Below are 23,690 nucleotides of genomic sequence, written 5' to 3' on the forward strand. Positions count from 1 at the left end.
TTCCGGCGCCTTGGGGGCGGGGCCGTGCGTACGGCGCGCCAAGAGGCCTGTAGGTCACTTGGCTGCGCCGGAAGTCGGGGCGCGCAGGCTCCCGGAGGCGCACTTGACGGCTACCTGTGCGTTGAGGGATCCTGGCAGCCATGGTGTCAGACGGTGAGGGGTGTGCGGGGAGGGACCCCCGACCGCGGGACCGGGCGGTTTGGGCTTGGCCAGGACCACCCAGCTGGAGCATTATTGGGGGGCTGGGCAGCCTTTTTAGTCTTTAGAGGAGTAGCAGATACATTCATTTATTCAGTAAATAGTTTTGAATGGCCTCCTGTGTGCCAGGCGTTGTTTTATGCGCTGGGAATACAGCAGAGAACATGGCAGTCAGGGGCCTTCGTGGAGGTTGCAGTCTAGTGGGCGAGGCAGACAATAGGCAAGCAAATAAGAATAATTTCGGAGAATAAGTCAATCAGAGAAAGTCAATTATCATATGATCTCCCTGATAGGAAGAATTTGAGAAGCAGGGCGGGGGACTTGGCGGGTAGGGAAGGAAAAAATGAAACAAGATGGGATTGGGAGGGAGACGAACCACAGGAGACTCTTAATCTCACAAAACAAACTGAGGGTTGGGGTGGGGGGTTGGGGGGGTAGGGAGAGGGTGGTTGGGTTATGGACATTGGGAAGGGTATGTGATACGGTGAGCGCTGTGAAGTGTGTAAGCCTGACGATTCACAGACCTGTACCCCTGGGGCAAATAATACATCATATGTTAATATAAATATTTTTTAAGAAAGAATAATTTCTGAGGGTGACGAGCTGTGAAGACAATATACTGGGATGCTGCAGTACGTTGTGATTAGGGGATGATCATGGAGGAGCTACTTAGAGAAGAGTCCAGGTACTGAAAGGGAGTCAATATTGTGGGTTGTTTTTTTTTTTAATTCATTTGACAGAGATCACAAGTAGAGAGGCAGGCAGAGAGAGAGAGGGAAGCAGGCTCCCTGCTGAGCAGAGAGCCCGATGCGGGACTCGATCCCAGGACCCTGAGATCATGACCCGAGCTGAAGGCAGCGGCTTAACCCACTGAGCCACCCAGGCGCCCCAAAAGGGAGTCTTAAATGACTCTGCAAAGGCTGTCTGGCCCGTTGAGCCACTACATTACACTAAAACAGAATGGGGGACTTGAGGGTAAAGGAAGGTGGAGAGACCTCCATTCATACGTTAAACTACCAGTTATAGAGTCTGATGCCTTTTTTTTTTTTTAAGATTATATTTATTTGAGAGAGAGTGCTTGCACAGGAGTGGGGTGGGGGGAGAGGGAGAAGCAGACACCCAGCTGAGGAAGGAGCCTGACTCCAGGCTCCATCCCATGACCCTGAGATCATAACCTGAGCTAAAGGCAGATGCTTAACCAACTGGGCCCCCCAGGCGCCCTGAGTCTGATGTCTTAAGAAAAAAGAGACCAGGGTGGTGGGAGTGAAGTGAGCTAGAGGGACGGGAGCAGGAAGCTTAAATAGATGCGTGGCTCTTGTGGGCCATGATAAAGACGTTGAAATTTGTTTTTAAATGTAATATAAAACCATGGTAGGGAGGAATAAGCAAATAATTTCTACAGTCTAATTTATAATTTTAATTTAATTTATTTATTTATTTGAGAGAGAGAGCATGAGCAGGGAGGAAGGGTGCAGGCAGAGAGAGGAGCAAGCTCCTCATTGAGCAGGAAGCCCGATGTGGGGCTCGATCTCAGGATCCGGGATCATGACCTGAGCGGAAGGCAGACACTTAATGACTGAGACACCCAGGCACCCCATGACTTATAATTTTAAAAGGTCACTTTGGCTGCTGTGTGGAAAAGGGAGCAAGAGTGGAAATAGGGAGTCTAACAGTCCATGCTTATCTTTTTCAATCTATACCACCATTCTGTGAGAGAGGCAGGCCTGGCATGGCCCATGTCTACAAATTGTGGGGTAGAGACCCAAAGAAGGACATTCACCGGTCAGTGCATGGGTATAGATACTCATCTCTCCTTGAGGCGACACTGTCTTTTTCCAGGCCTCTGGGTAGTAGCAAGGACTGGCTGGCCCTGAGAGATGTGGGATGGGGCCTCATGGAAAATAAGGCCAAAGGATTGTAGGCTTGTGGGTAGAGGAGTGAGGGCCTGCGAAAGACAGTTAAGTGCTTCTGTGCTAGGCTTTTTTGTGTGTGTGATTTGCACATACCATTTCATCCCAGCAAAAATCCTCATTCTGTAAGGAGTCCACAATCTAGTGGATTAGCTTTAGCAGAACTGGCGAGAGAGATCAGAAATACAACCAACTGTAAAATGAGATAATGAGTACTAAGTGGCATTAAAAGAGGGTCAGGAGTGGACAGTGGGGTATTGAAAGGCCACATTCTTTACGGTCAAGCAGATCTGTCTTTGCAGCAGGGAGTTTTGCTGCTTGCTAGCACGCCGAGTGACTTTGAGCAAGCTCCTTTCATCTGCAAAATAGGAGTGTGGTATAGCCTATTTGTCTGAGACAATGTGCGTTATGAGATACGTTTTTGTTTAGTATACCACTGAGATGTGCTGCCAGTCTTAGCTGTAAGATACCATCCTGATTTTAGCAACTGCTAAATGTTAAAAAGAAAAAAAAAAGGAGAGTGGCCATGTCATAATTGATGGAAGGTGGCAGTAATATATATAATCTAGTATATTGGATTATAGGATTACATATGCCACTGGCTGATGCAGAGATGGCTGACATTCGTGTTCTCCTCAAGTAGGGAGCCAGGACCTGTTGGAAGACCTGGGGAGGGTCTTTACAAATTGGGATTGTTGGCTTGGATATGCTTTCATGAGGCTAATGTGTTTATCCTTTGTTAATACTTTCAGAAGATGAATTGAATCTTCTAGTTATCGTAGTTGATACCAACCCAATTTGGTGGGGAAAGCAAGCATTAAAGGAATCTCAGGTAAGATTGCTTGAGGAGGCCTATGGATAATTCTGGTTTAAGTGTGTTTGTATTGCTTTTTTGGAAATCAGCTTCATTAAAAAAAATCAGCTTTTTAAAAAAAAGATTTTATTTATCTATTTGATGGAGAGAGAGCGAGCACAAGCCGGGGAAGTGGCAGGCGGAGGGAGAGGGCGAAGCAGGCTCCCTGTGGAGCAGGGAGCCCAGTGTGGGGCTCGATCCCAGGACCCTGAGATCATGACCTTAGCTGAAGGCAGCTGCTTAACCGACTGAGCCACCCAGGCGTCCCAAAAAATCAGCTTTATTAAGGCATATTTTACATATCATGAAGTCCATCCATTGTAATGTACAATTCAATTCTTTTTTAGTGAAAAATCAGAAAAAGAATGTAACTATCACTGCAGTTTCATTTTAGAACATTTCTGTCATCCTAGAAAGTTCCCTCATGCCTGTTCAGTCAAGTGCTTCTACCCTCTGGTTGCAGGCAACCACTGATCTGCTTTCTGCCTCTATAGTGTCTTTTCAGGACATTTAATATAGTCCGTGCAATACGTAGTCCTTTATTTTTTTATTTTTTTAAAAAGATTTTTATTGGACAGAGATCACAAGTAGGCAGAAAGGCAGGCAGAGAGAGAAGAAGGGAAGCAGGCTCCCTGCCAAGCAGAGAACCCGATGCAGGGCTCGGTCTCCGGACCCTGGGATCATGAACTGAGCTGAAGGCAGAGGCTTTAACCCACTGAGCCACCCAGGTGCCCCCAATATGTAGTCCTTTAAAAAAAGTTATTTTGAAATGTTTTATTATGAAATAATTACAGACTCCTAGGAAATTGTTTAAAAAAAAAAAAAGGTAACAGGGTTCCCGTGTACCCTTGCTGCAGCTTCTCCCAGGGGTAGCTTCTTGGGTACCTAGAGGACAGTAACGAAATGAGGAAACTGACGTCAGTACACTCTTGAGACCTTACTCTGATCACAGCAGTTTCACCGGCACTCGTGTGTACGTGTGGTTCTGCGCTGTCTTATCACAAGTATAGATTTGTGTAACCACCAAGCCACCACCACAGTCAAAACAGAACCGTTCTAACATACCCAGGAGCTCTCTAGTGCTCCCTTTATAGATGCTGTCCCTTTGTAGTCAGTCCCTGGTGCTGAGCCATGGTAGATGCTGATCTACTCTTGTCCAGCACCTTAGTTCTGTAAATAGGTCATAAAGTGTTTTTGAGATTTTTTTTTTCCCCCTCAACAGAATGCCCTTGATCATTTTAGGCCAGTCCATTTAGCAAAGTTTGTCCTTTCTGTTGTGGGATGGTGTTTCGTGGCATGAGGTAACACAGTTTGTCCTGTCACTTACCTGGGAAAGCTCTCCATTTGGGTAATTCTTTTCAGTCCTTGGCTATTACATCAAAAGCTGCTCTGAGAATTTGTATAGAGGTTGTTGTGTGGGTAGACGTTTTCATTTCTGTGGGATAAGTGTCCAGGATCGCAACTGCTAGAACGTAGGGTAATCGTGTGTTTGGTTTTATAAGAAACTGCTACACTTTTCTAGAATGGATTTACATTTCCACCAGTGAAGTGTGGGAGATGCAGTCTCCCTCCAGCATTCGATGCTGACATGTTTTTGTACTAACTGTTTTCATAGCTGGGTAATGATTCCTTATGGTGAATCTTTTTTTTTTTTTTTTAAGATTTTATTTATTTATTTGACAAGCAGAGATCACAATTAGGCAGAGAGGCAGGCAGAGAGAGAGGGGGAAGTAGCTCCCCGCTGAGCAGAGAGCCCCATGTGAGGTTGGATCCCAGGACCCTGGGATCATGAACTGAGCCGAAGGCAGAGGCTTTAACCCACGGAGCCACCCAGGCGCCCCCCTTACGGTGAATCTCGATTGCATTTCCTCAGTAGCTGGCAGTGTCGCACGGCTTCTCGTAGGCTTATTGGCCATACAGATAAGCCTCCTGAGATGTGTTTGCATGTCATGTATCCATTGTTTGGTTGGATTGTTGGGTTATGTTTAACTATTGAGTTTTTAGATTCCTTTATGTATTCAAGAGATAAGCCCTTTTTTCAGATATCAGATGCTGAGAAAATATCAGTATTTTCTGCCAATCTTTAGCTTGTCTTTTCATCCTCTTGTGGCGATCTTCCACAGAGCAGGAAGTCTTTTTAATTTTGATCAAGTCCAATTACTCGATATTTAAAAAATATAGCCTGTGCTTTTGGTGCTTTTGGTAAGAGCTCTCAACGTTGTGTAGGTCACAAAGATTTTCGCCAGTGTCATCTGAAAAGTTTTACATTTAAATCCACAATCAAGGGATGCCTGGCTGACTCAGTCGGTAGAGCCTGTGACTCTTGATCTCAGGGTTGTGAGTTCGAGCCCCACGTTGGGTATAGAGATTACTTAAAAATAAAATCGTAAAAAAATTCCACAATCTATTTTGAGTTAATTTTTTTTAAAAAGATTTTGTTTATTTTTAGAGAGAAAGAGAGATCACATGCAGGGGTAGGGAGAGAGGGAGAGAGTCTTTTTTTTTTTTTAAGATTTTATTTATTTATTTGACAGAGAGAGAGAGAGAGAGATCACAAGTAGGCAGAGGCAGGCAGAGAGAGGGGGGAAGCAGGCTCCCCACTGAGCAGAGAGCCCGATACGGGGCTCGATCCCAGGACCCTGAGATCATGACCTGAGTTGAAGGCAGAGGCTTGAACCCACTGAGCCACCCAGGTGCCCCCCAGAGAGAGAGAGTCTTAAGCAGACTCTGCTGAGTGCGGCGCCTGACGTGGGGCTTAATTTCATGACCCCGAGATCATGACCAAGAGTCTGCGGCTCATCCGACTGCACCACCCAGGTGCCCCCATTTTGAGTTAACTTTTTAATAGGCTGTGACATTTAGATTGAGGTTTATTATCTTGTCTATGAATAATCTAATTGCTCTGGCACCATTTTTGGAAAAATTACTCTTTCTCCACTGAATGGCTTTTGCAGCCTTTTCAAAAACCATTTTGGGGGGCGCCTGGGTGGCTCAGTGGGTTAAGCCGCTGCCTTCGGCTCAGGTCATGATCTCGGGGTCCTGGGATCGAGCCCCGCATCGGGCTCTCTGCTCAGCGGGGAGCCTGCTTCCGTCTCTCTCTCTCTGCCTGCCTCTCTGTCTACTTGGGATCTCTCTCTGTCAAATAAATAAATAAAATCTTAAAAAAAAAACCAAAAAACCATTTTGGTATAGACGTGTGGGTTTATTTCTGGGTGCTGTTTCTCTTCCCTTGACCTATTTGTGTGTCTCTTCCTCAGCCAATACCACAGAGTCTTGATGACTGTAGCAAGATAGTAAGTCTTGGGCTCCAGCAGGCTGTTTCGTCCCACTTTATTCTTCTTCCTCAAAACTTTTTTTAACTATTCTGGTTCCTTTCCTTTTCCATATAAATTTTAGAATGAGCTTGTCTATGTCTATAAAAGATCTTGTTGGAGTCTTTTTTTTTTTTAAGATTTTATTTGTTTGACAGACACACAGTGAGAGAGGGAACGCAAGCAGGGGGAGTGGGAGAGGGAGAAGCAGGCTGCCTGCTGAGCAGGGAGCCCGATGTGGGGCTCGATCCCAGGACCCTGAGATGAAGACTTGAGCTGAAGGCAGACAGTTAACCCACTGAGCCACCCAGGTGCCCCATGTTTTATACTTTTTATCAGAAAAGGCCTGTACAGGGATGCTTGGGTGGTACAGTTCTCCAGTGAAATCATCTGGGCCTGGAGTTTGCGTTTTGGGGAAGTTGGAAACTATGAATTAATTTTTTTTAATAGTTATTAAACTCTTTGATATTTTTCATATTGGACAAGTTTAGTTATAGGTAGTATTTTGATGTTTTTTCTACTTCGTGTAACTTTTTTTTTTTTTTTAAAGATTTTATTTATTTGACAGACAGAGATCACAAGTAGGCAGAGAGGCAGGCAGAGAGAGAGAGAAGGGGAAGCAGGCTCCCCGCTGCGCAGAGAGCCTGATGCGGGGCTCGATCCCAGGACCCTGGGATCATGACCTGAGCTGAAGGCAGAGGCTTTAACCCACTGAGCCACCCAGGCGCCCCCTTCGTGTAACATTTTTGAGGTTTATCCAGGTTGTGGCGTGTATTGGTGATTCCTCCTTATTACTGAGTAGTATTTTATAGTATGGATATACTTCTTACTCACCTATTCATGGACATCTGGATTGTTTCTGCTGATTATTCTCAAACAAGTCTTTGTGTGGACATATGTTTGCATTTCTCTCGAGTAGATGCCTATGAGTTGAACTGCCCGGTCACGTGGTAGGTTTAGATTTAACTTGAAGACACTGCCAGACTTAACAAGTGGGGACGCCATCTTCCATTCCCTTGAGCAGTGTGTGAGAGTTCCAGCACCTTCACTTCCTTGCCAACACCTGTCTGTTTTGTTAGAGTCATTCTAGTAAGCAGGTAGTGGCATCTCCTTGGGGTTTTAATTTGCATTTCTTTAAGGACTATTATATATATAGATATAGATTATACACGTATATATATATATATATATATATATATATAATACATGCTTATAAGCTGTCCTTGTATTTTCTTAGTTGAAATGCATATTCAGTTATTATACCCAACTTAAAATCGGGTTGTTTGTTTTCCTATTACTGAGTTGTAAGAACTCTTTATATAGTCTGGATACAAGTCTTTTTTCAAATATATGATTTACAAATATTTTCTCCTGGTCTGTCACTTTGTGGCTTGTCTCTTCTATTTCTTAATGGTGTCTTTCTTAAAATCAAGGGGTGCCTGGCCAGCTCAGCCAGTAGAGCATGCAACTCTTTTTTTTTTTTTTTTTTTTTAAAGATTTTATTTATTTATTTGACAGACAGAGATCACAAGTAGACGGAGAGTCAGGCAGAGAGAGAGAGGGAAGCAAGCAGGCTTCTTGCTGAGCAGAGAGCCCGATGCGGGACTCGATCCCAGGACCCTGAGATCATGACCTGAGCTGAAGGCAGCGGCTTAACCCACTGAGCCACCCAGGCGCCCCGAGCATGCAACTCTTGATCTTGGGATGGTGAGTAGGTGTGGATCCTACTTAAAAAAAAAAAAAAAAAAAAAAATACAGGAGCACCTGTGTGGCTCAGCGGGTTAAAGCCTCTGCCATCGGCTCAGGTCATGATCTCAGGGTCCTGGGATCAAGCCCCACATTGGGCTCTCTGCTCAGCAGGGAGCCTGCTTCCTCCTTTCTCTCTCTGCCTGCCTCTCTGTCTACTTGTGATCTCTGTCTGTCAAATAAATAAAATCTTTAAAAAAAATTACAAAAGATGGGGTACCTGGGTGGCTCAGTGGGTTAAAGCCTCTGCCTTCGGCTCAGGTCATGATCCCAGGATTCTGGGATCGAGCCCCACATCCGGCTATCTGCTCAGTGGGGAGACTGCTTCCTCTCTCTCTCTCTCTGCCTACTTGTGATCTCTATCAAATAAATACATAAAATCTTAAAAAAAATACAAAAGAAAAGTCAAAGTTAAAATTAGCTTTATCAAGAGAAAATTGACATGTAGTGCTCAGCACATATTTGAAGTATTTGGTTTGATATGTTTTCGTATATGTATACATTCGTGAAATTATCGCCATAATAAAAATTATGAACGTATAAATCTGTCACCCCCAGAAGTTTCATATTTCTTTATAATTTATCCTACCCCCTTCTCTCTGCTTGTCCCCACCCCAGGCAACCACTGATTTTAGATTAGTTTACATTTTCTGGAATTTTACATAAATGGAATCAAACAGTATGTAGTGGGATTACTTTTGGTCTGGTTTCTTAGCATAATTATTTTGAGATTTGTCTGTTTTGTTACAGTAATTCATTCCTTTTATTGGTGAATAGTATTCCATCTTATAGAAAGAACAGCACATCGCTGCCTATTACCCTGTTACTCTCCAAAAACACTGTTTTATTTTGAACTCTCATAAGTGATATATGAGAAGGCTTTTTTTTTTTTGAAACCACACAAGATGTTCTCTTTTCTTATTTTATCTTTTGCCAATATCATGTACCATAAAAGCTATCTCAGTTTGTTTTTAGTGTATTCTATGGCCCTTTATATTTTTCCCTTGGGGCATTGCCCATTTTCATCTTCTGGTTTTGTTTTTTTTTTTTACTGGTTTGTGGACATTTTTTATATGAGAAGGCTAAACTTTTGTGTCATATGTTGATATTTTCCCAGTTTGTAATTTGGCTTTCACTTTTGTTTACAGTCATTTTTTTGCCATACAGAAATTTTAATAGATTTGCTTTACTTTTTTTTTAAAGATTTTATTTATCTATTTGACAGAGATCACAAGTAGGCAGAGAGGTAGGCGGGGGCGGGGGGTGTGGGGAAGCAGGCTTCTCACTGAGCAGAGAGCCTGACATGGGGCTCAATCCCAGGACCCTGAGATCATGACCTGAGCTGAAGGCCAAGGCTTTAACCCACTGAGCCACCCAGACACCCCCTGCTTTTTTTTTTTTAATAAAGTGGGATTTATCAGTGTTTTATTTGTTGCCAGAAGTATTCTTTTCTTTAAGAGAAACATGCTTTATTCCAGGATTATAAGAATATCCACCTATATCTTTTAATAGTATTAGTACTTGTGAGAATGTAAGCTCAACAAAAGAAGGGATCTTTGCCTGACACATAGCAGGAGCTTAGCATACTTAGTGAATGAATTGAAAACTTACAGAAATCATCAGTTTAATCAGTATGTGTTAATCATCTACTTTGTACATACTAATAGTTTGTTAGTAATTTTATCACAGAATATGTGACATGTTTGCTTTCCTTGAATGTTTGCAGAAAATAGTTGTGGAATAATGCACTGATGTAGAAATCATCTCACATAAGGAAAAGTGGAAAATTAGTTTTCAGGTGGTTTGCTTATGGCTTTTGAGGAGGGAGCTCCTCAGCAAATTTTTAGCAGTGAATAAAATTTAAGTGAAATCTTTATCAAGACCCAGCCTAGTTATTTGGATAGCTACTTTACCATTTCTCATGTTTTCTGTTTTTCAACAGTTTACTTTATCAAAATGCATAGATGCTGTGATGGTGCTGGGAAATTCTCATTTATTCATGAATCGTTCCAACAAACTTGCTGTGATAGCAAGTCACATTCAAGAAAGGTACGACCATAGTGATTCCTCTACCTATTTGGTGTTTAACAGTGGTGAGGTTTTTGTGCCAGTCAGCATGTACTACTCTTCCTTTTCTGTGTTGCAGAATTTTTTTAATGTAGCATTGAACAAGACTCGCAGCATGAGGAGTCAGTACATATAGATTTTGACAGAGATGAAAATTGGAAGACTCATTAGCTGGTACCTAATAGACTTGCATCATGGGCGCATTTAACTTACCCAGGTTCACCCATCCTTTCTAGGCAGAAACCAGGGAGAATTATCCAGCAAGGGTGGTAACTTCTGTTACTGTTCTTTGCTCGAGTCTGCCCCGGGTGGGGGCAGATGAAACGGGAGGTGTGATTCTGCTTTCTTTCCTCGAGTTGTGGGCTCTGCGTGCTTCTCAGAGTATAATGTTTCACTGCTCTCTGTGTGATTCTGGTGTTTACAGATAAGGGTTTTTCTTGTTAAGGGTTTTTCTTGTTAATTGGGTTTAAACCCAAGCGAACTACTCCATCTGGAGCTCAGCCGAGGAAGCAGTGACCTTTTCTAAGACGGGTGTAAACACCGGCTGGGGCATGGGGTAGAGTCTCTTAGGGGCGGGTGCGTAGGAGTGCAGCTCAAAAGGGACCAGGTATAGGCTACATATTTTCACCGCATTTACTTTTCATGCATACGCTGACTGTAGAATCATACTTCCCGTGTAAGACACGGCTCTTCTGTTTCTTGATCAAATGTTACATCCTGGTAGAAGTGACTCTTGTGTACCCGCGTATTTCATATAAGGTCAGTGGATAGTTCTCAAATCTTATACATTTCTTAAAAATGAAACTTATTACAGAATCTTGTGTCAGAATTGCTGTGATTGGTTGTTTACTGAATTTCATCTGGATGTCGAGTGAGGACAGAGTCCTGGTATAACTTGGTGTTTTTTTCCCCACTGTTTCAGTCGATTCTTGTATCCTGGAAAGAACGGCAGACTTGGAGACTTTTTTGGAGACCCCAGCAACCCTTCTTCTGAGTTCAGCCCGTCAGGGAGCAAGGACGGGAAGTATGAGTTGTTCACAGCGGCGAATGAAGTTATTGCCGAAGAGATTAAGGATCTCATGACCAAGAGTAATGGCTTTCTCATTCTTGTTATCTTACAATTGCAGTTGAACGTGGAGGTCCTGAGGCTTTAAGTCCTGAGAGTTGGGTTTTTTGGTAGTATTTACTTGTGTTCTCTCTTTTCTTTTGTAAAATCCTTTTCCTCAAAGCCTGTGCCTTGTTTGTGTGACCTCGTGACCTCGCCAGCATCTCACACTGTCCCCCAGCCTCTACTTCTTGAAACCTACTCTTAGCCTCTAAGGCTATTCTTTTGACTTATTTTTCCTCTCTTTTTGGACCATTCTTCCATTTTTTATTTTTTCCTTCATCTTGTCCCTTAAAAAATCCCAAGAATCTGTGTTTCTGCTAAGTTTCCAGGTGATGCTCTTATACCTGGTTCTAGAATCATACTTTGAGAACCATGGGCCTCCAGGGTAAAGTCCCAACTTCTCAGTGTGGTGCTCAAGACCTTTCTGGGTCTGACCTCACCCATGGGTGGAGGTGTCTGTGCTCCTGTACCCGCTGCAGGCCCTGTTCATGCTGGATGTCAGTCTGAGCTCTCCACCCTCTTGAGAGGCTTGACTTTTTTCACTCAAGGCTTCAAACAAGTTTCCAGCTTTGTCTCTGCTTGCCACAGCCAAGGGGGAACATCCTGCCCCCTTTCTACTAGCGGGGCAGCTCTCTGAGGGGCACGAGACAGAGGGGTGGTGGGAAGGAGGGCAGATAGGCTCAGAGCAGGCAGTTGCACGTGACCTTTTGCACCACTTAGATCGTTAACAAACCTGAACCTTTCCAGAAAACACCAGGATATTTTTTCCTGTGGTAGAATATACATACTGTAGGGGGCACCTGGCTGGCTCAGTCAGTGGAGCATGTGACTCTTGATCTCGGGGTTGTGAGTTCGAGCCTCACATTGGGTATAGCGGTTACTTAAAAATAAAATCTTTTTTGAAAAGAGAATATACATAACATAAAATTTACCGTTCAGCCATTTTTCTATTTTTATTTTTATTTTTTTTAGATTTTTAAAATTTATTTTTATTTATTTGTCAGAGAGAGAGAGAGAGAGCGAGCAAGCAAGCACAGGCAGACAGAGTTGCAGGCAGAGGCAGAGGGAGAAGCAGGCTCCCCGCTGAGTATGGAGCCTGATGCAGGACTCGATCCCGGGAAACCCGGATCATGACCTGAGCTGAAGGCAGCTGCTTAACCAACTGAGCCACCCAGGCGTCCCAACCATTCAGCCATTTTAAAATGTGCAGTGCAGTGGCAATAAGTACATTCACACTGGGTATAAACATCACAGCTGTCCATCCCCAGATTACCCCAAACTGAAACTTTGTACTCTCTCAGCCCTTGACCACAGGATATTTTAATTTGAGACAATGTTAAAAATTGCTTAGTTAAGCATTACTGAGAACAGATTGCTCTGTTTTTAAGTATCAGCTGATTTCTTTCTGGAAGAAGAATGCTTTGGTTTGAAAATGGTTTTAGTTCAAGAAAACCTAAACATTCTCTTTAATTTTCTTTTTTTTAATTATTTGCAGGTGACATAAAGGGTCAACATACAGAAACTCTGCTGGCAGGATCCCTCGCCAAAGCTCTTTGCTGTATCCTTGGTGTTCTAGTCATTCAGAGGGTGTCTTCTGAATATCTTAACTTGTGATAATTTTTAGAACCTTGGGTATCCATATTAAGGAAAGGCATGAGTATTCTAAAGTGGTGGGTAATCAAAAAAACAATTTATCTTGGCTTTGGAATATTTTTAAGATAAGCTTAAAAACTTGAAATGTAAAAGAAAGAAAACTGTTTTCTCTAGTATGTCCTTCTGCTTACAAAACATTCTTCAGGATGCTTGTAACTTGCTTTGACAAATTGGGGAGGGTGTGTGTGTCTTTTCTACCTTCCTTAAGTTAGGAGCATGTGTTTGGTATTTACAAAAGTCGTTCGCTGCTCCTGAGGGTTAATAAATGAGTGGTTTCTCCTCAGGCCCACAGATTATTTGCACTTAACATAGAATAAACAACACTGTCCCAAGCATGTTGATGTTGTCTGTTGGTGTGATGTTTTCCCAGTCTTTAAAGAAGAAAAAAAAGATTTATTTACTTGGAAGAGAGCAGAGAAAGAGAGAGACAGACAGGGAGAAGCAGGCTCCCTGCTGAGCAAAGAGCCTGATGTTTGTTATCTGGCTTGTGGACTTACCAGTCATGACAGTATTCTAGGATGTAGTGGATGATTGCAGGGTAAATCATGGTGATTTTAATTTTCTGGGACAGAGATCAGGTTTTGGTTACAAAGCTCAGTTGATTGCAGTTGGGAAGTGGAAACCCCCAGGTAGTCTTGTGTGTTTATCATGGGAAATAGAGCATTTCTTTTTTCAGCTAGGTGGATGGATTAATTTAAAATTTGAGGTTATTTTTCTGTTTACTATAAGTATTTATGAAATTAAATAATATTTCAAAATTCCTTAATGCTAAAAAATTCAGACATTCATAGAATGAACAAGGAGGTGAAAGGTAGGAGTGTGGTTTTTTGTGAGATCTGGAATCCTTATTTTACTGCTCTGATTTTGGTGGACTCTTTAAAAATGTTGGTTATAAAACCTTATGTTTACCAAGATCCAGTTAAATTTTAATCTGTCTTTATCTCTTTATAGATAATCAGGAAATGAAATCAAGGATTTTGGTAAGATTTAAAAAATCAGTACTATGTTTATATACCACCTATATCGAATTAGAAAGCATAATGGCATAAAAGTGTCAGACCCATTTAAAATAAATATGAGTATCCAGAATAAATTAACAAGCAATGTATAAAATAGATATGATGAAAGACTAAAATTCTGAGAGACATAAGAGAATTGAAGCAATGGAGAGTCCTGTTTTATTCTTGGATATCAGTTTTTCCAAAGTTAAACTATAAATTCAATCTCGGAATTTTTTTTTTTAAGATTTTATTTAGAGAGTGCATGTCACGGGTCGGGGGTGCAGAGGAAGAGGGAATCTGAAGTCGACTCCTTGCCAAGTGCTTTAAGAAATTCAACAGTAAGGGGCACCTGGCTGGCTCAGTCGGTAGAGTGTGTGATTCTTGATCTTGGGGTAATAAGTTTGAGCCTCATGTTGGGTGTGGAGATTACTTAAAATCTTAAAAAAAAAATCGGTTTATCTGGAAGAATAAATCAAGGAGAATAGCCAGGTGCTTTCTGAAAGAGAATAATAAGCAGGAACTTGCTGTTAGATCTTAAAACACATTGCAAAGCTGCAGGAACAGTGTGGTTCTGGCGCAGTAGGAGGCCCAGAGTAAATGGGAAAGGCTAGGCTCCAGAAATAAAATCAGGTCCACAGAGGAGTTTGGCTTGTCGAAAAGAAGCACTTAAGTTAGTGGGAAGAAAATGGATTATTCAGTGAAAGGGGCTGGGCCAATTGGTTGACCTTTTGGGGGAAAATAAAGATCTCATTGCTCACACCTAAATAATTCTAGTAGGGGCACCTGGGTGGCTCAGTGGGTTAGGCCGCTGCCTTCGGCTCAGGTCATGATCTCAGGGTCCTGGGATCGAGTCCCACATCGGGCTCTCTGCTCAGCAGGGAGCCTGCTTCCCTCTCTCTCTCTCTGCCTGCCTCTCTGTCTACTTGTGATCTCTGCCTGTCAAATCAATAAATAAAAATCTTAAAAAAAAAATTTTTTTTAATAATTCTAGTAAAGGTCAGACATGTCACTGTGAAAGTTCAAGTCATAAAAGCGCTGGAAGAAAGTACCTGTTTACAAGCTCAGGTTGGGAAGGACCTTGATGAGCGTGATGTGAAGCTTAAGACCTCAAGAAAATCAAACCCCAAAACAAGGATGAAAGAAAAGCTATTAGGAAAAGTATTTTCAGCATAGCTACCTGACAGAGGATTAATATAATAGTTCTAAAATGTTTTTTTATATTATTCATTTATTTTTTTAAGTGGGCTTCACACTGGGCCTGGAGCCCAACTCGGGGCTTTAACTCACGACCCTGAAATCAAGACCTGAGCTGAGACCAAGAGTCTGACACTTGACTGAGCCATCCAGAACCCCGACCTTATCAATTAAATTTTGAAAGTTAAGGTTTACTCTAAAATATGTAGAAAACAAGTAGCCTGCAAAAGAAGAAATGCAAGTGGCCAGTTAGCATTTGAAAATACGTGGAGCCTTATCAGTGAGCAAAGAACTAGAAGCATCTGGTAACAGGGTTTGCATTGTCTGCTTCTTGCTCAGCCCAAATGGGCACTTCCTCGTGTTGGTGGCAGGCTTGGGGGTGGGTTTTTCTCTTGCATTGCCAGTGGGAGGGTAAATCGGTAAATCGGTACATTTTTTTGAGGCGTGTTTGGTAGCCTGTAGCAGGATGAAAGGTGTGTGTATTTTAGCAATCCCCCTGATTATTTTAGGAGCTATTCAGAGAGTTGTGTACAGCATATATGAGAGCGTTCCCCAGAGCATTGTCTAAAACAGGACTGGAAGCTTCTTCAGTGTCCTCTATAGAGAACTGGTTCCGCAGTAGAGTCTATGAAGTTAGCACAAAGGATGACGTACATCCAAATTCGCTGATACAAGATTCACCCCCCGCCCCGCGCCCCTGTGGGACCAAGAAGCAGATTGCAGGGCTGTCTGGTTGGCTCAGTGGGTAAAGCATGTGACTCTTGATCTCAGCGTTGTGAGTTCGAGCCCCATGTTGGGTGCAGAGTTTATTTAAAAAAAAAAAAAATTAAAAACAGTTTGCAGAGCACTAGATAATCATCCTAGGGCACGTGTGCGCGCTGCCTCTGTGTGTGTGTGTGTGGGCACGCATGTGCACATGTAGGTGCTGTGTGGAACTGTTAACCAGGGACTGTCTATCTCTTGGAGGGTAGGTCATTTTACACTGCACCTATGCATCTATTTATTTAACCATGGTGACTAGGCAGGCAGATTAGACAAGCTGCATTGGTTGTGTTTGCAGTGAGAACTCGGATATGCCCACGAGGTATTCACAGGGATGTGATTTTTAGGTGATTAAGGCTGCAGAAGACAGCGCGCTGCAGTATATGAACTTCATGAATGTCATCTTTGCAGCACAGAAGCAGGTGAATTGGGAGCTTCTTTTTTTTTTTTTTTTTTTTTTTTTAGTTTTGATTTAAATTCCAGCATATTTAACACACAATGTTCTGTTAGTGTCATGTGTGCCGTATCGTGATTCAGCACTTCCAGTTGTCACCCGGTGCTCATTGTGACAGGTGCACTCCTTAATCTCCATCACCTGTGTCCTCCACCGCCCCCTCCTCTGGTGACCATCAGTGTGTACTCTGTAGTTAAGAGTCTGTTTCTTGGGTCACCTCTCTCTTCTTCCCCCTGTCCCTTGGGAGCATTCTTTTTAGGAAATATTTATTTCATAATGAGTTTTATTTTTTGAATGACCTACACAAATATTTTGACTAAATGGCCTTATCAGTGGATAAAGAATATGGAATTCATATACCGTACTAGTCATTACTCTATTTTGGGTCCTGAACCCCATGAATCTTATGGGTCCCCAGAAAAAAGTACCCTGAAACACAATTTTGCATGTAGTTTCATGGTATTCATGTAACCCTGTTTAGCCCATCCTTGGACCTCAGGCTAAGAATCCCAGATTTACAGTTCACTGCGTACCTTGCCTCCGTTCCTCTCTTTGCTTTAGGGAGCTCTTACCAAGATTTGATAGTTTTACTTTGCAAATAATTGAATGAATCTACACTAATTCAAATGAATTATCACTAATGTATTTTCTTTGGTATGTTTTTAAGAAGAAACTTTCTTAAAACTTCAGTTTTAACCCAAAATGCTGCCGTATCCCCATATCCATGCCTGATATTCTCCATGTTGTAGCAGCAGCATGATGTGAAAAGACGGTGGGCTTTGGGGACAGGCAGATTGGGGTGACAGCACTGCTCCCCCCACCCCTCAAGCTCTGTGACCACAGCCTGGCCAAGGCCTAGGTGTTTCAGCTGCAAAATACGATCAAATACCTGCCTTGCAGAGTTACTCCACTGTTTTAAGAATAGTCTAAAAAAAGTCTAGCACTTAGTAGGTTCCCAGTGTAATTTTTATTTTTATTTTTATTATTCTATATTTTTATTATTCTATAATGTTTTTGGAATGTTCATTTCAGAATATTTTGATCGATGCCTGTGTTTTAGACTCGGATTCAGGACTCCTCCAACAGGTACGTGTTCCGTGGAAGTGTGGTGTTGGTGGTCAGGGGAGCCTGGTGTGTTCTCTTCGTTGTTAAGTGCTTGTCACCAGCCTTCGCACAGTTTTAGGAATTAGGCTGTGAGATGCTGTCGCTTAGAGCACTAACATCTCTCTGGTCCTTATTTATTTTTTCATCGAAGTACATTCGACACACAGTGTCATGTTAGTTTCAGGTGTACAACTCTTGGGATCCTTCAACATTTTTATTTACATTTTATGTAATGATTGATTCTGTAAAAGTGAGTCACATATTGAAATGAATTCAGGCAATATAGGAAAGTATTTTTTAAAGGGGTAAAAAAAAAAAAACCTTCAAATCCTATCCTCTTACAGTTACCGTTGCTAATATTAGGTGAACAGCATGACACATCTCTCTGTATAGGTATAGATGGAAGCATGCATCGCTAAGCAGAGAATCTTTTTTTTTTTTTTAAGATTTTATTTATTCATTTGACAGAGATCACAAATAGAGAGGCAGGCAGAGAGAGAGGAAGGGAAGCAGGCTTCCCGCTGAGCAGAGAGCCCGATGCAGGGCTCGATCCCAAGACCCTGGAACCATGCCCTGAGCCAAAGGCAGAGGCTTAACCCACTGAGCCACCCAGGCGCCCCATAAGCAGAGAATCTTATAAAGATGGGGTCGTACTACAGATCTGTGCTGTCCTGTGTGTTAGTTGTATGGTTGTTGAGCTCTTGCAATGAGTCTGGTCTGGATTGAGATGTGCTGTTAAGTGTAAGATACACACTGAATTTCAAAGACTTAGTATGAAGAACAGAATGTAAAATAAAGATTTTATAGGATTACCTGTTAAGATGATAATACTTTGGATATACGGAGTTAAATAAAATGTTATTAAAATTAATTTTATCTGTTTTTTTTTTCCTTTTCTTATGTGGCTAGAAAATTTTAAGTTTCACATATTGCCCACATTATGTTTCTGTTGGACAGCACTGTTAGATGTTGCTTTTCAGTCAAATGTGTGAGGCGGAAATTTAATTTAACTAAAAAGGGGGGAAAAAACCCCAAATAAGACTGAAGAAATTGCCAAACTTTTGATAAATGTTTTTTTGACCACAAGAAATATTCTTTGCTAAAAGATCAGTTAAAAGCACAAAACTGGAAAATGCTGAGTTTAGGGTCCTGCCGAGGATACAGAGTGCGAAGAGAGATATAATTAGAAAGTATACTAGTGTCAGAGGTTCCAAATTGTCCTATTTCTTAAGCTTGATAGTAGATACATGGTGTTCGTTTTATTTAAACCTACTTAAACCATACTTACATGTTATGTGTATATGCTCTTGCACATATGGTTATATTTCAGAATTAAAAAATCGAAAAGGTTGAATCCATTTTTTAACTGCACATTTCACTCTACACAGCGTCTGTTAACTCCTAGAAGATCTTTCCTATGCCCTGAGTTTAAATGCCAGCTTTGCCTGCCTGACGCTCACGTCGCTATGTCTGGGCCAGACGCACAGTCAGCTGCTCAGGCAGCCTCTCCCCTTGGACATCCAGCAGCGTCTCAACTTGAACTTGTCGGAAACAGAACTCCTGGTTTTTGCCACGCTGCCTCCCGGGGGCCTCCCCATCTCAGCAATGGCAGCTCAGTTCACCAGTCCCCAAACCAAAATCCTGACTCTGCCTTGTTTCTTCTCTTCCTCTCATTTCCATCCCATTAGCAAATCCTTCTGATTCGATCTTTGAAATCGCCCCTGAATCCCACCATATGTCTTCTTCCTTGCTACCACTCAAGTGGTGGATTGTCGTATCTGTTAACTGGTCTGTTTCTACGCTTACCCCTCACACCAAAGTCCGTTCTCAACAAGGCCGGCAGAACGAAGCTTTCAAAATGGAAATCAGGTCTTGTCAGTCACCTGCTTAAAACCCTCCCATGGCATCCCCTCACACACAGACTGAACCCCAGAGTTCTGCCATGGCTGTCTGTACTCCCGCCATGATATGGTTTTTGGGTATCTCCTTTTCCCATGGAATCTCTTTACTCCGGCCATACTGGGCTCTTCGCTATTGCTTTAAAACTACAGGCCCGCTGCCACTGAGGGTGTCTGCATCAAGCTGTTCCCTCTGCTTCTAAGGCTTCTCCGTAGGTATTTGTATGGTCTACTCCCTGCCCTTGTTTGGGTCTCTGCTTCTGCTTTTCTCAGAGAAGCCTTCCCTGAGCATCTAGGGTCACTCCATGTCCCCTTACCCAACTTCATTTTTCTTTATGGACGTGATCATAGCCTGTGACAGTATTTCTGCATTTACTCGACTGATTGACTCTCCGTCTTCCCTCCACTTGCACCCAAGTGTCAATCAGTCGATGAAAGGAGTTAAACAAATCGTGGTATAACCGTAAGATAGAATATTGTTTGGCCATAAAAAGGGATGAAGTAGTGATCTTGCCACAGTGTGGATAAATCTTGAAAACATGATGCTGAGGGAAAATTGTATGAGCCCATTTGTACGAAATGTCCAGAATAGGCAAATCCAGGGAGAGAGAAAGTAGGTCGCTGGTAGCCTCGGGGTAGGAGGTTGAGAGTAATGGCTAATAGGTGTGGGGTTTCCTTTTGGGGTGAGGAAATGTTCTGGAACTAGATTGTGATGGCACAGCTCTGAAGACAGTGAAAAATAGTGAAGCACACATTTTAAAGGGTGAATTTTATGGCTTCAGGGTGATCTCAGCTATTGTTAAAAATAGAATGAAAATGAGTAAACGTGGCTAGAATAAAAATTTCATCAGTAGAAAACAGGACTGAGGGCATGTACTGTCCTCCACTAAGCTCTTCAAAGGGGGAAAGAGTGTGGTACCCCCGGGAAAAGTAGCTGAACACCTTGAGAAGTAGTGGGAAGTTTCTGGTCCTCACGTACCTTTGGGAAAGCATTCCCTTTTGATGGGCTCCGTCATATCCCCCTCTCCTCCGGAGACCCAAAGAATGGCTGGTGAGATTGACATCCGTCTGGAAAAGCTAAGCGAGTGCCAGTTTGGCAGAGAGCCCTTTGGATGTCTTGCAGGCTTGTGACATCACGGGGGGACTGTACCTGAAGGTGCCTCAGATGCCTTCCCTTCTGCAGTATCTGCTGGTAAGGGACCGTCAGCAGGGCCCTAACACCTTGCATCTGGGTGAGCCCCTGTCTCCTGGGGAATGAAGGGGAGCTCGATGGTGATGCTAGTACGTGGGAGAAAGAGTAGATGGGTGCCCCAGGGGCTTTGAAGCTAGAAGGGGACACTTTGGGTCGTCTGAAGGCGGCTTATGTAAGCAGACAACAGTGGCTGCTTTGGGGAGGTGTTCTGTACCTGCCGACTGAATAAAGAAGCATTTCTTGGTAGACTTTTTTTAAAAATTTATTTTTAAAAAATATTTTATTTCACAGACAAGGATCACAAGCAGGCAGAGAGGCAGGCAGAGACGGGGGCGGGGGAAACAGGCTCCCTGCTGAACAGAGAGCCCGATGCGGGGCTCAATCCTAGGACCCTGAGATCATAACCTGAGCTGAAGGCAGAGGCTTAACCCACCCAGCCACCCAGGTGCCCCTCTTGGTAGACTTTTAAGGAAAATCCTAATTTATTATTCTCTTTGGTGTTCACTACCTAATATCTGATACTTGTGTTCTAACTTCCAGTTATATTCTCCCATGTTTTCAATAACATTTCTTTGCCTCTCCCCCCCGCCCACAGTGGGTTTTTCTCCCTGATCAAGATCAAAGATCTCAGTTAATCCTCCCTCCCCCAGTCCATGTGGACTACCGGGCAGCTTGCTTCTGTCATCGAAATCTCATTGAAATTGGCTATGTCTGTTCTGTGTGCTTGTCAAGTAAGTTCAAGTACTGAGTTTTTCTGTGTTTGAGGGGGGCACAGGAAATAAGTTAGCTGTGTGTTTGTTTTTTTCCAACATCCTGTTTGTTTTGTGTTTCAAATTTACAGTATTCTGCAATTTCAGTCCTATCTGCACCACCTGCGAGTAAGTATCCCTGGGCTGGTGTGTCTGGCCCACGCGGGGTAGAGGGGAGGGATTCAGAGCCCTGAAGAGGGTCTTCCTCTCTGTGTCGTTACAGGACAGCCTTTAAGATTTCTCTGCCTCCTGTGCTGAAAGCCAAGAAAAAGAAACTGAAAGTGTCTTTGTGATCAGAAGATCCCCCATGCCCCCAGCTAATCTCTTAGAGCTTATTAAGAGAAATTGTATGGCAAAAGCTGTGTTAGGAAGCCCTGAAAAAAATACAGCGTTGTATGGGATAATTTTGAATGAAGTTTCTTACAGGCAAGATTTCTAGACCATTATCCTCATGCTGTGCTTTTGGGGGGCCTGCTTTATTTGAGGGAGTCATTCTGTGCAATCTTTTCTGATGGCTTTTTGTCCACAGAGGGAGAAGAAAGCATAAATTAGTGACTTTTTTTTTTTTTTTTTAATGGGGTGATCATTTGTCTGTCAGCCTGGCCTGATTGCAGGCTTTAGACTCTGTTACCCTGTCTGGGTTCTGCCTGTGAAATGCACAACCAGTGAAATTTGAGCAAAGTTTTAGCGATCGTCCACTAATGGCATTAATCAAGATAGACCATCTTCCTTGAATCAACAGCTGACTTGGACGGTAGTCATGTAAATAAAATCCTTATTTTCTAAGTTAAGATTTAGCTCCAGAAACTGCAGATTTGCTTTTGCCTGACATCACTGTGTGTCTGGACATAGTCATCTATGTAATAACTGTCGCTGAGTAAATACAAAGTCTGATCTTAAGTGAATGTGGAGAAGGGGGTGTGGTACTCTGGCAGTGACCTTCCCTTCAGAGATAGTTGGGTGAAGAGCTTCTGCATGAGAGCCGCTGTCTGGGTTCAGAGGGGGGCCTGCTGGAGAATGGATCCTTTATGGCTCAGTATTGTCCCCCAGGTGGAATGAGAAAAAAAAGAAGCATTAATGTTGGAGAACTGTTCTCTAAAATAAGTGCGATCGGTTCAAAAGAAAAATTATATGTAATTTCAACAAGAAACAACTTGTTTTTCTATGGAACTTTGAAGTTATTAGAAGTCTTTTCAAATTCCAGCGCAGTGTAAGAAGGATTTTCAGGAATGGTGGCTGGTTTGGTTTGTTTTACGTATATTGACAAAAACAAACAATCGTAAACTGACAAAAACCGATTTGTGTACACAACTTTGTATGTAAGTAAGATGTTAATTTTCCCTTTATGCCATCTCAAAAGCTGAGTCTCGTTTAAGTAATCTGGTATTTGGCTAGATGATCTCAGGTAGATTTTGTACTTTGGATTTATAGTTTTGTTAAATACACATAGGCTTTGGTGATCACTTGGCCAATATTTGTTAGTCCTTGAATTTGAGAATCTTATTTGTCTTTTAGAAATAATATTTAATATTTCACAGCGTAACTGTAATGGAAATCACTGTTTTAAGTCTAGGAAGTCATCAGATATCTAAAAGACAATTTCAAAGAAGCTGGTCAGGTTCTCATTATTACTTTTTTGTTTGAGATGTTTTGTGTACTGGCTTAATTCTGTTTCGGTTTTATTTTTAACTGTTGTGTTTATGGTTTACATAAATTTTTATAATAAAATAATTTAAATTTTTGCATTCGCTTAAGTTCTTTTCTCTTACTGTTTATTTCATGCTAATTCAACTTACTTTCAGGTTTGTATTTTAACTAACTGGATTTGGTCAAATGTCAGTCAATTTTTTTTTTAAAGATTTTATTTATTTTTGGAGGCACCTATTCAGTGGGTTAAAGCCTCTGCTTTTGGCTCGGGTCATGATCCCAGGGTCCTGGGATCGAACCCCACATCGGGCTCCCTGCTTGGCAGGGAGCCTGCTTCCCTCCTCTCTCTCTCTGCCTGCCTCTCTGTCTACTTGTGAGCTCTCTCTGTCAAATAAATAAATAAAATCTTAAAAAAAAAAAAGATTTTATTTATTTTTTGACAGAGATCACAAGTAGGCAGAGGCAGGCAGAGAGAGAAGCGGGGCTGGGGGAAGCAGGCTCCCTGCTAAGCAGAGAGCCCGATGCGGGGCTCGATCTCAGGACCCTGAGATCATGACCCGAGCCAAAGGCAGAGGCTTTAACTCTCTGAGCCACCCAGGCGCCCCAAATGTCAGTCAATTTTTTATTCAACGCTGAGGAACTTTTATTCTTTTAAGTAAGCTCTATGCCCAGTGTGGGGCTTGACTCCTGCAAGATCAGGAGTCACGTGCTCTACTCAATGAGCCAGCCAGCTGCCCCTGAAGAACTTTAATTTCAAATCTTGCTGAAACTATATATGAAAATATTGTTACAAACTGCATGATAATAGATGGGTATAAAGTATTTAATGCAAAGTTTCTCACT

At 42.4% G+C, this 23,690-nt stretch overlaps 1 protein-coding gene across 4 annotated transcripts; it reads left to right on the forward strand.

The window, feature by feature from the left end:
- The first annotated feature begins 93 nt into the window (after nucleotides 1–93).
- Nucleotides 94–22,268, forward strand: GTF2H3 (general transcription factor IIH subunit 3). 4 transcript variants are annotated; one of them, XM_032876453.1, is made up of 13 exons: nucleotides 94–153; nucleotides 2,861–2,940; nucleotides 9,961–10,067; nucleotides 11,008–11,174; nucleotides 12,689–12,751; nucleotides 13,628–13,657; nucleotides 13,798–13,826; nucleotides 16,151–16,225; nucleotides 17,290–17,343; nucleotides 20,383–20,451; nucleotides 21,047–21,182; nucleotides 21,293–21,329; nucleotides 21,424–22,268. In XM_032876453.1, exons 1-13 carry the CDS (start codon nucleotides 141–143, stop codon nucleotides 21,491–21,493), a joined length of 930 nt encoding a protein of 309 aa, XP_032732344.1. In that variant the 5' UTR covers nucleotides 94–140; the 3' UTR covers nucleotides 21,494–22,268. The 4 variants fall into 4 exon arrangements, with proteins under 4 accessions (XP_032732344.1, XP_032732345.1, XP_032732346.1 ...); XM_032876454.1 differs by lacking the exon at nucleotides 16,151–16,225; XM_032876455.1 differs by lacking the exon at nucleotides 2,861–2,940 and having other exon boundaries at nucleotides 123–153.
- The last annotated feature ends 1,422 nt before the right edge of the window (nucleotides 22,269–23,690 follow it).

The sequence above is a fragment of the Lontra canadensis genome, unplaced genomic scaffold (genome assembly GCF_010015895.1).
Source record: "Lontra canadensis isolate GAN:19392208 unplaced genomic scaffold, GSC_riverotter_1.0 scaffold58, whole genome shotgun sequence".
NCBI classification, from domain to species: Eukaryota; Metazoa; Chordata; class Mammalia; order Carnivora; family Mustelidae; genus Lontra; species Lontra canadensis.

Excerpts from the sequence above, each read along its gene's own strand:
- GTF2H3 (XM_032876453.1), top strand. Across the intron at positions 17,344-20,382 it reads ATTCAGGACTCCTCCAACAG|GCTTGTGACATCACGGGGGG; the intron begins GTACGTGTTCCG and ends GATGTCTTGCAG. Across the intron at positions 21,183-21,292 it reads CTGTTCTGTGTGCTTGTCAA|TATTCTGCAATTTCAGTCCT; the intron begins GTAAGTTCAAGT and ends TCAAATTTACAG.